Source organism: Haliotis asinina, chromosome 6, assembly GCF_037392515.1.
Source record: "Haliotis asinina isolate JCU_RB_2024 chromosome 6, JCU_Hal_asi_v2, whole genome shotgun sequence".
Taxonomy (NCBI): Eukaryota; Metazoa; Mollusca; class Gastropoda; order Lepetellida; family Haliotidae; genus Haliotis; species Haliotis asinina.
In genome coordinates this window covers 66,400,343-66,415,390 of record NC_090285.1, presented here as the reverse complement: position 1 = coordinate 66,415,390, position 15,048 = coordinate 66,400,343, and the positions used below count along the sequence as shown (strand labels likewise).

The window sequence follows — 15,048 nt, the reverse complement described above, 5'->3', positions numbered from 1 at the left end:
TGCGTACTGTCGAGAAAGTCATATGTAGATGTGGCGTTTGTAGACCCATGGAATGCCAGGGCTGATCGAATCTAACTCCCTTTATGTCAACGTGGCTGGAAATATTTATGGTGGGTTTTCGCTGCCTTGGCTGATGCATAGTTTTGCCCGTTGAATTAACATCTCCGTTACTTCTGTTCGGATCTTAATCGCGGCCAACTCAGACCACAGGACTACTGACCGTTATCCTCTTGGATATGAAACAAGAGTACGGTCCAATAAACAGTTAACTGACCCTCAGTGTGGGAACCTGCGGGGAAGTGGTTGATGATTTTTATGGATTGCAAGTACACCAGAACAGGTGTAAAAAAATGATGACCCCCTAACACGCCAGAACAAAATGGGTGCTAGAATATTTCTCTTTGTAAAATATTAGTTTCAGAAACTGCATTGTTCTGATCACTGCATGAGAATTCACCTCCTTATAATATCGCATTGTTTCAATTAAATCACCGATAGGTCGCGTGGAGTCGTGAGCTGATTGGTATTTCCGGCTCTTTACTCACGTGCACCTCGTGCACAAATATATGACGATTGTTTCTTGAATGGTTATTTTGTGACAAATGTTATGCACTTTATTCTGGAGTTGGTCGCCTGTTTTATTGGACACCGCGTTGGTGTGATCATTTTGTCTCAAACGGACTGCAATTGCTTCTGCCCAACATGACATCATCACATGTGCCGTCACTTCAAACCCCTTCAATGATTTGAAATCGGTTTATTGTTTAGTTGGTTGCCTGGGAATCTGTCAGTAGAGGAACTATGATTGCAACAACAAAGAAAACTTATGAAAATAACTATTGCCTTTAAGGATTGAGTGAGTGAATTTGGCTTTACACCGTACACAGCAATATTCCAACTGTATGGCGGCAGTCTGTAAATAATCGAGTCTGGACTAGACAATCCAGTGATCAACAACATGAGCGTCGATCTGCGCAAATGGGAACCAATGACATGTGTCAACTAAGTCAGCAAGTCTGAAAACCCGATCCCGTTAGTCGCCTCTTACGACAATCATAGTCGTCTTTTATGGCAAGCATGGGTTTGCTGAAGGCCTATTCTACCCCGGACCTTCATGGGCCTTGGCATTAATGTTCTTTGCAGGTGGACACGGTTTTAGTGCATGCTAACGCTGCGTTAAAATACACAATACTGCCCCTCGCCGACTCTACAGGTAAAATGTATAACAGGTGACACACTGATGCACCAATATTACAGAGCCACATAAAGGCATACATATGTTGCATGCAATAAAGTCATCTTGCGGTCAAACCTTGTCTGGTAGCCAGTTTTGATTTGTGCAGAGTTTATTCTGCGATGATATAATTGCATTGGTCACACAAGATTCCCGTTGTGAATTCCTTCTAATGATAGAATAAATGGCATCCACGCATTGCTTCAATGTGTTGATTTTACAAGAGATAATCATGTTTCGTCCACGTGGGATCTTGTTATCATGGCATGCTCCCTGACCCCGATCACAAATATAGCATGACTCTCTCTGAAACATGAAACAAACGATATATGTGTGTTGTTCATAATCAAACCTCTGCATGCACGATCTGATTTTAAAATATCTGCAGAAAAAGACTATGTCATTACACGGTACCTTTGCTGTTTACAGAGGTCATTCATATATATGTTATCTGCATGGCCTATAATCCCAACAAACGGCTGATAGTAAAGAGTTAAACTGTCACAGGACCGGTTTAGAAGGTTACCAACAATCATGTACTTGACCTATAATCACTCCCATAAGGAATAACTACTGCATAGTATATGTCAACAGTTGAGGTAATGATCAGATAAATACAGCAAATAAATAGGAACCTTCTGCTTATACAGTTTGTTTTCTTCATGAAGATACATTTCTGTATGGCGTCTTTACTGCAAACTCAATCCAACAAAGGTTCTTGAATCTGTCAAATATGTAATTCATATATAGCATGTATTAAAATAACAAACGTTGTAAATGACATTGTGTATTTATTGGTGACGGTTTAATGGTGGAGGCTGGTTGGGCAGGATTCGCTCACATTTCCGTTAACACTTGATGTCATGACTGCTTGATACTTATACATAAACACATGTTTGTGACAGTCGGATGAAAGTTCAGCTATGAAGATGACAGTGCGGTGAATATAGCAGGCTTGGACATTGTGAGATTACCGTCCTCGTGAACACCCGGTGTCATTGCTGATTTTGAGGGTACAAGTCATTCAGGTTTCGTCAGTTATGACTAGCGCAAGTTACTGAGGAAGACAATCGGGACTGATGATTCCCTTGCTTTGGCATTTTATATTGACAATTTTTATGATAGTGGACTGTGAAATGTGAACTCGTCAACAGTCAGCAAAGTTGTTGCGTGTGTAACGTTTCTTCACGAGGTGGTCTGGGAATGAGAGACCTCATTTTAATGTCACGACACATATAAATATATAATTTTTGGACACATTAGTAATTACAGATGAACAAATGACATGACACAAAATAACATCCGTTAAAACTGCTAAAAAAAGAGACACAGCATCTTATACTTTGTTAATGTAATCCAACACAACCGTGCCAGTGTGTGTGTTCCTTACATTTAGGGATATATTGCCAACATATTCCCATCTACAGTGTTAACAATGTGTTATAAAGACTGCCTTTAAATGGCATTACACACGTGGTTGGAAATACGGACATCAGAGGAAGAAGTAAGTTGGATCATGTAAAGGCAACACAAAAACTATTGCTGATATTTAGGTAAACGCTGAGTTAGTTACTTAAGGAGTTTCTCGACTAGATGACTTACCAGTATGGACCATAATGAAGAATATCTTTATGTACTAGGACGTCTTCATTATTAAATAAAGCATAGTTTGGTTGTAGACATATAACAAGTTGTTGTCCATAAGTCGTATTCCTCGTTCCTGACACACCAACTTCAGGAAATAGGATCAACCAACCAATGCCTACTAATAACGTGTATTCATGACTGATAGCTTGGTGATATTTCTGATTCTCACAGGTGTTTGTTCAGTTGAAATTATTGGTTAACAACCGGAATAAGATCACGTTGCAGTGAAATGCCGTCTTCAACACCAGTTCTCGGCGGTTCAGCTTTGTGTTTTCACAAAAATGTCTTTACAGTGGGTGTGGGTAAAGAACAGATAACTGTACATGTCATTGCTGACATGTGTCACTCATGAAGTAACCCTGCTTCGAACATGCAAAGAGCGTGAGGTATTAGCTCGATTTATGCACTATTATTTTAATTATTATTGTTTTCCGTCATGTACAAGTAAAAGCCCTCTCATTTCTTCCTTGCATTATTTATTGGAGCGTCAGGTGATTATACTTTTTTTGCAGCTGTATAGCCGCATCTGCATGAGAAATATGCAATATTTAGGTGTCAAATACTTCATAGGTTCCATTTACTTTTGTCAAACCAATCCAGGCTCACAACTCAGTAACCAATCTAACAATCGGTTTCCTTATCTTATCTTATAACCTTCAGGGTAAACATGTCATGGTATTTATATAAGCCAAATGTAAAGTGAGTGACATTGTTCCCATAACACATCATTATTTGTCGTCATACAGTCACTTTCCCTGTGTCGCCCACACACTATGCTTCTCCTTCTCCTCGCCCTCGTCCCCCTCGTGTTGGGGGATTATCCCTTTAGAAATATCTCTCTACCCTGGGAGGACAGAGTCAATGATCTGGTAGGTCGTCTCACCCTGGACGAGATCCAGCTGCAGATGGCCCGTGGGGGCTCAGGAATAAATGGTGGTCCGGCCCCTGCTATATCCCGACTTGGAATCAAACCCTACGTCTGGGACACTGAGTGTCTCCGAGGGGATGTATGGGCGGGAGAGGCTACATCCTTCCCCCAGGCTTTAGGACTTGCAGCCTCATTCAGGTAAGAGACACTGCAGCAGTAAAGTTCATACAGTCAGAACGGTTAGAACATTCACGTATTTTTCCAAAAAATATTCTTGATTCACAAGCTGAGAAGTCGTCCGCAAAATTGATTACTAATTCATAGCTTCATAAGAAGGCACTGTAATGTGGAGTCTGAATCTTTAAGATGCAATCATCAGTGTTTTATGGAAATGATTTCCTCGTCTATATTGCATTAGTATCTCTTACATTTAAAACCGTGGCTATGTAACTATAATGAAAGGATACCTGCAGTAATATTTTCAAAATTTTATTTTAACTTTTCAACCTTTTACCAGTGAGAACCTGCTGTTTCTGAATATTTTGTATAAAAGACAGGGGTACATTGGTGTGTACAAACTGCAAATTTATTTTGCTGTAATTTTATGCTGACTGATAAATTCACACCAACACAAACCATTGGTTACTTGGCTTATCAAGTCCCATGACTTGACAATAAATGTTAATGATTTTCGCTTCTCCTGAAGCACAGATCTGATTTTCCGGGTGGCCCAGGCCACAGGTGAAGAGGTGAGAACGAAAAACAACAACTTCACGTCACAAGGGATATATAGCGACCACAAGGGTATCAGCTGTTTCAGTCCGGTCCTCAACATCGTGAGAGACCCCAGGTGGGGAAGGAATCAGGTATGCCAAAATATAGTTTATATTGTCCTAAATATTTTGGAATATCGCTGACTTCCCTTCTATCTTCTATATCCATGGCGTATTCATCTTGCTGATCTATTTCAGCATTGTGTGTACGATGTAGAGTATATCTAAAGAGGTACGAGTACCTCACAAATGTGAAAATTGTTTCAACTTGGGCAAATTTTCCGTAATCACCGGTAACGAGTTGGCTATTCTATTGTTACGGTTAAAAATATGTTGTGACAAAAGGTGTAAGAAATCCCCTGTGAACCAGCCAAACAGAACAAAGACAAGTCTAAAACATTCAAATATTGTATTATTAAGCAAAGAGAGCAAGTTATACAAAGTCACAAGTAAATTTCACAAAACTGATTTACACAAATACAATACAAATGAGACAAAATCTAAGGTAAAGGTCAGAAATATATAGCAAACTGACCAAAGTCTTAGTGAGAGAGAGAAACAGTTATGCAGAATGTAACACAGCGAGCGGTCTGGCAGCTATATGTAGATCACATGTTGACGGATGCAGAAATATATCTACTCCAGTGAATGTGTCCGTGTCCTTCGACAACACGGCAACGTTCGAGCACATACGACCATCGCCCCTAGCGTGGACAACTCAAATCACGAAAAATACGCTCTCGTAACACTATTTATTATCTTAATGTAATTTAAAAAGAAGATCCACAAAAATACAATGAAAAAACACCCGGAGACAGGACTTGTGACCTCAAACAGCCGATTGGTATTAAACCTATCTTCTCCAGCTCCATAACATAACTACGCTATGAAAAACACCACCTTAAAATCGCTTTAAATACAACAAAATATTTTTTTATAGAAATCAATCAACGTTGTTAATATGAATAAATAAAATGATCATTTTAATGCAATATCATTGAGTCCTGTAACAGCTTAAACGTTATTTGATCAAGTTAGAGCGCCGAAAAAATCGTCCATTACGACTGACGTATGTCTTGTGGCGGGTGACGTTCTGGTGTTGAAACACACTTTGACCAAAACCTGTCAGTTTGGGGGAAAGCCAACGATTAAAAGTTCGGATATCTAAAACACAGCCATCCGACGAATACACCTGGAACAAGTTTTCTGTGAAGAAACGCAACACGTTTGAAGACTAAACATTTTGTATTGTGGAAGGCATGTAACAGTCACGTCATTGGTCTCAGTAGAGTACAGCAAATCCAAAAAGGAAAAATCTGTTCTTAATCCGAGTCAATGGGAAGAATACGCCTCTTTACAGCAGATGGTCGACTGACAGAGGAGTCATTTGAGATGTTGAAATGGAATACACCTCCATAATTTGGACCTGAGAATCCTGTATGTACGGAATAAAGATTTACGACATGCGAAAATGACTGTGACTGTGTCGCGGTGGTGGAGTTACACGAGTTTGACAATAATTTTGTGATGGACTAATGTTGTTTCTCTTTAACTGCAAAGTAATTGTTTATTACATTTTGTTGATGTAAAGTTGATGATTTCATGTGCTGTTACACCATTTTCGGAGAGGGTCTTGTTGAGACGCTTCGGGAACGGGTTAGCTTAATAGCGGCCATGTTTGTTTTTAAACACAGCAAACAATTGTTGTTTTTTATAGGGTTGAGTGTTCTAAAAAGACTATTCCTAATAACGCAAGTTCACAGCAAAATAATGTCTAACAAAATAGTATGTATGGATACTCTTTAACCTTTGTGTTTTCTTTTATAAATCTCGGAACGTTCTAATTATCAATGAAACGGTAAGCGTTGTCAAAGAACTTGAATCATGAAAAGTAGTTCCGTCAACCATTCATATTTCTTCCCTGCTTAGCTGGCCAATCAACGTTGAGAATCATTCAAAAGCATGTGCGGTTATCACAAACATAATCACCTGTATATCCTGGTGCGTGTGGGTAATAATATATTGTGAGATTTTTATTGGTTATAATGTGCACGATATTTAAAGAAATACCTTATACATTAATGTATAATGTTGCCATTCGTTGTAGAGTAGTACAAATTCATACATTCAAACGTACCATGTTGATTACACAGGTCATACGAGTATTTGACCTGTGTTGTGTTTGTTTCTCTTACCTCTCACTGGTCATTATCCTAGTGTTATATCGAGATACTCTAGGCGTGATCTCCAACGTTACTGCTTACTGTATAAGGCGACTGTATGGGACAACAGGTTTGCCCATTTGGTTTGTGCTGAGTACCTTTTAACTGTAACTGACGGAAAACTAACGTTGCTGAGAAATGTGGATCTGTTATCTAGTCTCTCAAAGGTGTACCACAGAGGTTCCAAAGTTGGATGTGTTCAATAATACAAATATTTTGCTTTCTTCTCTGACACATCAAATTTTTCACTTCAAGCAAGCAAAGTATTATAAATTTTAAGTCTAAGATTTTGTTCTAAAGCACAGTCCATTTAGGGTTTTTGTTATAGCAGTCAGACCCAGTGGTGCTTCATGGTTTTGAAGTGGGTTGTTGAGAACTGTGATGATGCACCAAGCTGTGTATTTTGTAAATTGTTTTATTGCTGCAAACAAGGCCATCATACTTTTTGATGAACTACTGATTTGAAATCAACACTAAATGGAATTCTTTTCAGTTGAACGATAACATCTAACAATGCTGGTTACTTAGTATGAATTACAAGGTTTTGTTGTTGTCTGATTTGTAAGCCAAACTATCAAATGACCTTGTCGATTATGCGAAATAATCAGAAAATGACGGTCTGACCCCATAGCAGATGTATAACCTCCCGGGTTACAATTACAATATATCTCAATCAGAAAAATACTATCAATCGAAACAATAGAAGAATATATATATGCTGCAGCGATGTACGAGGCAGCTATACATGTTATATACATAAACAATTGCTTCAATATTAACCTCAATACACATTTCAAAACAGCTGTAATAAAGAGCAAAAAAATAGACAGTACGGTCACAAACCTAAAGACCATTGACGCTGGCAACCTTTCTGGGAAGGTACAAACACATTCTTGTCTTACAGTCACTTACATAGTCAGGAACTAACGTTATGACAGAATGTCCTCATGCAAAAGGTAACAAAATGGTCATGTTGGAGTTTCTATCCATACAGTTCCAATTGTTTCTGCAGGAAACATATGGTGAAGATACGTCTCTGAGGGGAGTCTTTGCTACAAACTTTGCGTGGGAGTTTCTAATCATACAGTCCCAACTGTTCGTTTTCTGCAGGAAACATATGGTGAAGATCCGTTTCTGAGTGGAGTGTTTGCTACACACTTCGTGAATGGTCTCCAGGGAAGCGATCCCCGCTACGTCAGAGCCAACGCTGGTTGCAAACACTTTGATGTCCACGGGGGCCCTGAAAATATACCTGTCTCACGCTTCTCATTTGAAGCAACGGTAAGTTGGAGTTGAAGACCTTGAGGTCCCTTTTTATCACGTAAAACGACATATATCAGTAAAAATATCTCCGTGAAGTGGCAAACTCACAAATTAATACAATTACGAATTTCGAACTCTCTGCGTAGAAACATCAGTGCAGGATGGCCAGGGGATATTACGTACAACCATAGATCTATTAGTATAATGTCCACATGTCCATCTGTGACCTCTCGTTTTTTAATGTATGAGCAACAGAGCCATTACAATAAGGATATACAACAATGTTTACATGAAGGAGGTAGCACTTTATACGTAATAAGTATATCTATCTGAATCCCTGGCATGGAGTATACGTATGTTTTTGTATATATTGAGACAACCGGGATAACGTGGTGGTTAAAGTGTCACTCAACGTTCGATTTCCACGTGACAACACTATTTGAATCACATTTGTGATGTCTCCTTCCTGAATTTGCTTATGTGCTGGTAGACGTAACCGTAGCACAACCCTCAATTGTTTTACAGGTGTCTGAAAGAGACTGGCGCACGACCTTTCTCCCAGCCTTCCGCAAATGTGTCAAGGCCGGAACCTACAGCCTCATGTGCAGCTTCAACAAGTAGTGTACAAAATTAAAAGTAACATGTTCTGTTTTATTAATGAAACATATCTCCATGATGATAAGTGATACCAAAATTGGGGTCCACAAACCGATCACACCACTATGATAAAGCGAGTGACTTGTTACTGTTTGTTGCTACTCGTTGCGTCACTTATGTTCAAGAATCAACGGAGTTCCAGCATGTGCCAACAAGAAGCTTCTGACGGATATTCTGAGAACGGAATGGGGTTTCAAGGGTTATGTGATCAGCGATCAAAGTGCTATTGAGAACATCATCACACAACACCACTACCTCAACAACAGTGTGGACACCGTTGCAGCGTGTGTGAAGGCTGGGTGCAACATTGAATTGTCACAAAACCTAACTCAACCGGTGTTTCTGTCGCTTGGTACGAGTGAATTGTGTGTGGGATTACTGTGGAGAGGTGCTTTCTGTGTTAACCTATTTGCGGGATGATGCCAAAGGGTTTGACCATACTCCATGCCAAAGTGTATAATTAATGCAGTCAAATATTATTTTCATCAACAATCTGTAGCACACGTCTGAGTGGCTGTATGTGGGGAAACACTATCGTAACTTTTGTGATGAAACATGTCCAAGAAATCATCTTTCACTGGCGAACATACGCGTCTTGAACACACAAAAGCCCAAAAGGATTAAGTTGAATTTCATGTATATTTTCCTATTCTGAGTTTGTCGTGTGACATGTTATGGTTCTTATCTGAAGTCACGCAATGTTCTACGTAAGGGAATTGCATCATTTAAGGAGGATAAACAATGCCAACAAAGTCTGGGTTTTTTTTGTTCACTGACTTCGGTATATCTAACGGATTCAAATGAATGTTTTGCAATTACACATGACTTTTGTGTCATCTAAAGCGTTAAAACAAGAATACAGTCACCCATGAAAGCATGATTACATATCTCAAGAACTTAAGTTCCTCTGTACACTCAATAAGTTTGGTGTACGTCACATTTTATTTCTCAACTGACCCTGGGCCATATTAATCCGCAGCATGAAATCTGAGTGGACTGGATAGCTGTCATTAATACAGAACGTTTGTACAAGCAATTATATTGAACACAACATGAAAACTCATTTCACCTCCAAACTCCACCAGATTGTAAACTATCAAAACGTAGGGCCATGAAATGTAAGATATAAACTACACTTTCATCGTTATTGTCTTTTTCCTTACAGTTGATGCAGTTAGACAAGGCAAGCTTACTGAAGACGAGGTCAGGACAAGTGTGAAGGCCTTATTCAATGTCAGAATGAGGCTGGGAGAGTTTGACCCACCGGAAATGAATCAATACACCAAACTAAACATGTCAATAGTTCAGGGTGTCGCTCACAGGAACCTGTCCGTGGAGGCAGCATTGAAGACGTTTGTATTGCTGAAAAACGAAAACAACGTCCTTCCCATAAAACCATCGGACTACAGAGATGTTGCGGTAGGTGTATGTTATTGTTAAAAAGAAATATCATATATCTTTACAGGATCGGATGTAATTCTGTGCCATTCACATGTAATACTCGTGGTAATAAATACGCAAACATACCATCAATGAAGACTTCTCGAACAGGTTGTGGGACCGATGGCCAACAATCCTAAAGCACTATTTGGATTTTATACTCCTGACATGGACCCTAAATACACCACCACCCCTCTACAAGGTGTACAATCTATCTGGACGACGGTGAGATATGGGGCTGGCTGCACGGACAACAATTGCACTCAGTATAACCGACAGGAAGTCCAAACAGCGGCAAAAAGCAGTGATCTGGTATTTGTGTGTCTTGGGACAGGTGAGTCCGTAATTTATTTCAATGGGACATTATTGTGTATTGTTATTGCAAACAAAATTTGCTTATAATGCATTGCATAAAGAAATGGCGTGTACATGTGGAATATTAAATCACCATCTCATACGATTTTGAGTAAAGAAAAGTTTTCTACGTGGCTGCATCAGTAGTTAACAGCGATCCTGTCGCGTGCTTCTCAATACTATGTGACTGAAGGAGGGATGTTGGAAGTCTAATGATCCTGTGGTGTTGAAATTTAATGTTTTGTCACAGCACATTTTTATGTGGCCTTGTGCTGAGGGCTTGTTGGGGAATGTAAGAACACGTTTCTTTTAGGAGCTGAACTAGAGTCTGAAGGCAACGACAAGGCCAACCTGGACCTCCCTGGACAACAGCTGCAGTTGCTGCAGGATGCCGTCAACTACGGTCAGGGTACGTAAAGGTACATTTAACAACCACTGTGGAATTTCATCTTCTTGAATGGCCATTTATCAGTCGCATATTAAGACAATGTTGTTCCCTTCTAGACCTACAAGCACAAAAAAAAACAGCAGCAGTAACACCAAGCACCACTATCATTTCCAATAACTATTCATCCTCCGCCTTTCCTTTCAGAAGGTGCGAAGGTCATCCTCCTTCTCTTCAATGCTGGCCCCCTCAACGTCACATGGGCTGTAGAGAGTTCAAAGGTTAATGTCATCATGGAACTATTTTTCCCAGCACAAGAAACTGGCAAGGCATTGCGAAGAATTCTTTTAGCTGAAGGCCCCAACTCAATTCCAGCTGGGAGACTTCCGGTCACATGGCCAAGGTATATAGACACGGTGAGTATATGTATTTGACTTGAAACCTTTCCTAGTTATTACCAACTCTGAACACTGCTCGAATCTTTCTCAAAAGTTATTTGATCAATTTACATCAATATGTGCATGTAAAAGCTGAAGATGAAAGGTCGCAGTGGATAGAGTTCGCTCAGCTTCTACATGCGTTGAGTAAGTTATATCTAGAAATATCAGTACGGATAGGGTATTTTCGTGCCTGTGATTGTATAGGTTTACATGGATTAGAGTGATAGTGCCATGGTTTGAGGTATGATATACCATGAATAATGGTGAATGTTCTGTTATTTGTTGAAGATATGACCTTTACTATGATTTTAGTGCTTGGAATTGTTTGATGTTGTAGCTGAAGTAGCTGTCGTGATGCGATGTTTCGGTATTTCACAAGGACACTAAACTGCTATCCGTAAAGGTGTCTTTCCTTCGTAATGGAACTCTCAGGAAGTATATTATGTATAACGCCAAAGGCACTTAACATCACAGTGTGTCAACTCTGATCATAGACGTACTGTATGGATCTACCAGCAAGATTACCTTCAGTGAATCATAGTCAGGCATCTTGGATACCTTCTCCATAAGTGTCACTCATGACACGTATGTATTGACTCTCTGCATACATTATTTCACAAGGTGCCTGACATGACCAACTACTCAATGGTTGAACGCACATACCGGTACGCCACGTATCCAGTTCTCTTCCCCTTCGGCTACGGTCTGTCCTACACCAGTTTCTTCTACGACATGCTGGAGTACAACAGTGAGGTGACAGCCGGTGTCGACTTGACTGGATCTGTGTCTCTTACCAATCGAGGATCCTTCGATGCCGATGAGGTATGTACTCTGGAAAATATACACCTTAATTGTTAGATAATTAAAAAAATTCAATATCGTCCTGATCAGTTCATGGTGAAAGAAAAATATTGTTATATCCGCCATGTAATTGACTATCAACCATACAAACATTTATCTTAATTCTAACCTAGACTGCTCAGTATCGTAGGTACCTCAAACATCTTGGAATCATCTCTGGACCGGACAATCCAGTGACTGATATCACAAGCGTTCATCTAACTGTTATCCATATGAGCGAGCCAAACCATGCGATCCCTTTGGTTGAATCATACGACAAGAAGAAATTAACAAAAACCAAAAAGACTGGTTGACGGATCTTCGAACTATTATACACTGTGCGGGAACGATGTCAAAGACGAGTGTAAGAATGTTTTTTGCTCTATTGAAAAATTACCTATCGGGTTTTTTTATTTTGTTTTGTTTTTAGGTAATCCAGGTGTATATATCCTGGTCTAACGCCACTGTCACAGTTCCTCAGCTTCAGCTGGTGGCCTTCGGCAGGTTGTTTGTACCACGGGGTATACAGACACAATGGGACTTTACCATCTCAGCTGAAACCATGGCAGTGTGGACTGAGCAAGATGGATGGGTCGTTGAACCTGGTATGTGGATTGTTAAAATACTTTGTGATGGAGGAGCGTAGCACGACTAGGCCGGAAATCCAGTGTTTATTGGTATACATTGAGCTAGTGCGGATATTATCTTTTTGTCCTTTATTATCTCTTCTAAACTGCAACACGAGGGGCAGTAGACGGGCCTAGGAAAGCAATTAGCGATTATAATGACCAACCTTGTCATTAACTGATCCATTGTCAAATATCCGACTACCCCCTTTAGTATCTAGAGTTACCTTCCTCCTTCCTCTTGAGAGGATCCTCAATATAACAAAGGCAATAATTCGGTAAATCGGTTCATGTACGTGTTACACCGTTAATTACAAAAGAAAAGAAATGAAGCAACTTGCAATTACTTGTGTCAGCTGGTTTCTTGACAATTAATACATTGTATTGTGTACAATTCTTAGTAGAATCATAGATGTAAACCATTAATATGTCGTTTGGTTACCCACAGCTCGTAATGTGTTTGCAATTGCTATTTTATCATTTAGCAAACACATCAAGTGATGTATTAATAACTGGCTTATTCGCATATAAAAATCACTATCGCCATTTTTCAGGTGTCATTTCATTATGGGCAGGAGGGCAGCAGCCTAACATCAGTCCAGCCGTACAATCCAATGTACTTGCTGGCCAGTTCAAAGTCGTAGGGAAAAAGGTGCTCGGTCGATATTAATGACGAAGCCACCCTTTTACCTATAGACTGATTCCTCGCTTTGATTGATGAACAGCATGCAGATCATGTGTCAAATAACATCAGTTTTGCCCACAAGACCACATAAATCTACAGTGTATTGTGATGTTTTGTAAATGTTGTGAAATAGCGTTATGCGTTGTAAGAATATTGTTGGAAATATTTAGCGTAACGGTCTAGGCCAAGGCCGGGTGTTGTCTCGGCACAAGAGCAGCAGCAGTTTCTTGTGAGTATGTAGTTTGTGTCTCAGATGGTAACGGTGCACTGAAGACTTGAATAAAATTGACCACTATGTATTCTGTTAGCATGGCAACTTGAAGTCACTTCGTCGTACCACGCCACCCTAGCAGTAAACGCAGTTATTATGAATAACCGTTAATCTCGTTCATTTACGAATTTTGTTTTTCTACGATTTACAAACAGTAACGTAGTCACGTTACTACGTATGTGTTATGATGAATTTACTTTATTATGGGTCGCTGAATGTGGGTTTGAACCCATCCATTTGTTTTGCTTCCTATGGATGTTGTATGCTATGAGCATGCCGTAGTGTTTGCTATATTTCTCTGGAACTGTATCTTACTTTTATATAGAGATGGCTGTTGAAATGTATTTAAGGAGTGCTTTACCCTCATCTGCATGCTAAATCGACAAGCCTTTTACGTCTGTTCTACACTGAACATTCAACACCTGTCAATCTTCAACCTATACATCTCTTCTACTGGGATATCAATACTTTTGTGAGTTAATATTTTAGAAGTGTGACGCAGTAGCTTAGATTTTAAAACTTGCACATCCAACGAACATAACTCCTTGCACTTTGACTCATGATGACAGGTGGTACTGTGGACACAGATATGACAAACCAACATTTATAATCTTACAGCCTATTCGCAACGACTAATGAAACTTCATAATGCTTACATTTACGCAATATAACAAACTGTGAATGGATAGAGATTCATGCCTCAATAACTCCTTTTAGGTTTTCATTCAGATTCTCTTCTGCAAAGAAATGTAGCGACTAGTGAGACCACATGATGTTAACATTGCATTAAATGTTTTTCGTCTTGTAATCTCTTTGTAATACTTTACAACATAGGTTGGTTGGATATATAGTGAATCGCAAAATAATGATCTTATTATGATTGTACCGTTTTGTTAACATGTTCTGCAATCCATATTGACAATTACTATCAACATCATTGCATTTCCTGCTCATACAGCATCCAGACCACACGCACCTAAAAGTGGTATAAGGTTCCGAATGATGCTCGTGCAAATCGAAATGGACTTGCATATCGTGAAAACTATACCGATAAAAGCGAATTCCCACTTGCATGAAATAATTCTTGTTTTTACACAATCGTCATACCACGACTTACGGCAGATCAGAGGAACCAAGCCTTGGAACTACTGGCCAGAGGGTAGCCAGCCGTTTCAGTGTTCATGTTAAGACAATCTGCTTGAGCGGTATCACGCGACTAATAGCATCCAGTAATTGCAGTAACATCACAACATCTAAACGACAGATTGTGAGCAACAATTTCAAGGAACTATTCACCAGAGAAGCGGAACCAGCACATCAGTCCATAGGAACTCACAACAGAC

The 15,048-nt window shown here is 39.6% G+C and overlaps 1 protein-coding gene across 1 annotated transcript; it reads left to right on the top strand.

Moving 5' to 3' along the window:
* Positions 1 to 3,617: 3,617 nt before the first annotated feature.
* LOC137287037 (uncharacterized) lies at positions 3,618 to 14,513 on the top strand. The gene is made up of 12 exons (XM_067819146.1): positions 3,618 to 3,947; positions 4,456 to 4,615; positions 7,855 to 8,025; positions 8,533 to 8,624; positions 8,790 to 9,016; positions 9,830 to 10,083; positions 10,216 to 10,438; positions 10,772 to 10,867; positions 11,051 to 11,259; positions 11,905 to 12,105; positions 12,554 to 12,728; positions 13,304 to 14,513. Exons 1-12 carry the CDS (start codon positions 3,655 to 3,657, stop codon positions 13,417 to 13,419), a joined length of 2,217 nt encoding a protein of 738 aa, XP_067675247.1. The 5' UTR covers positions 3,618 to 3,654; the 3' UTR covers positions 13,420 to 14,513.
* The last annotated feature ends 535 nt before the right edge of the window (positions 14,514 to 15,048 follow it).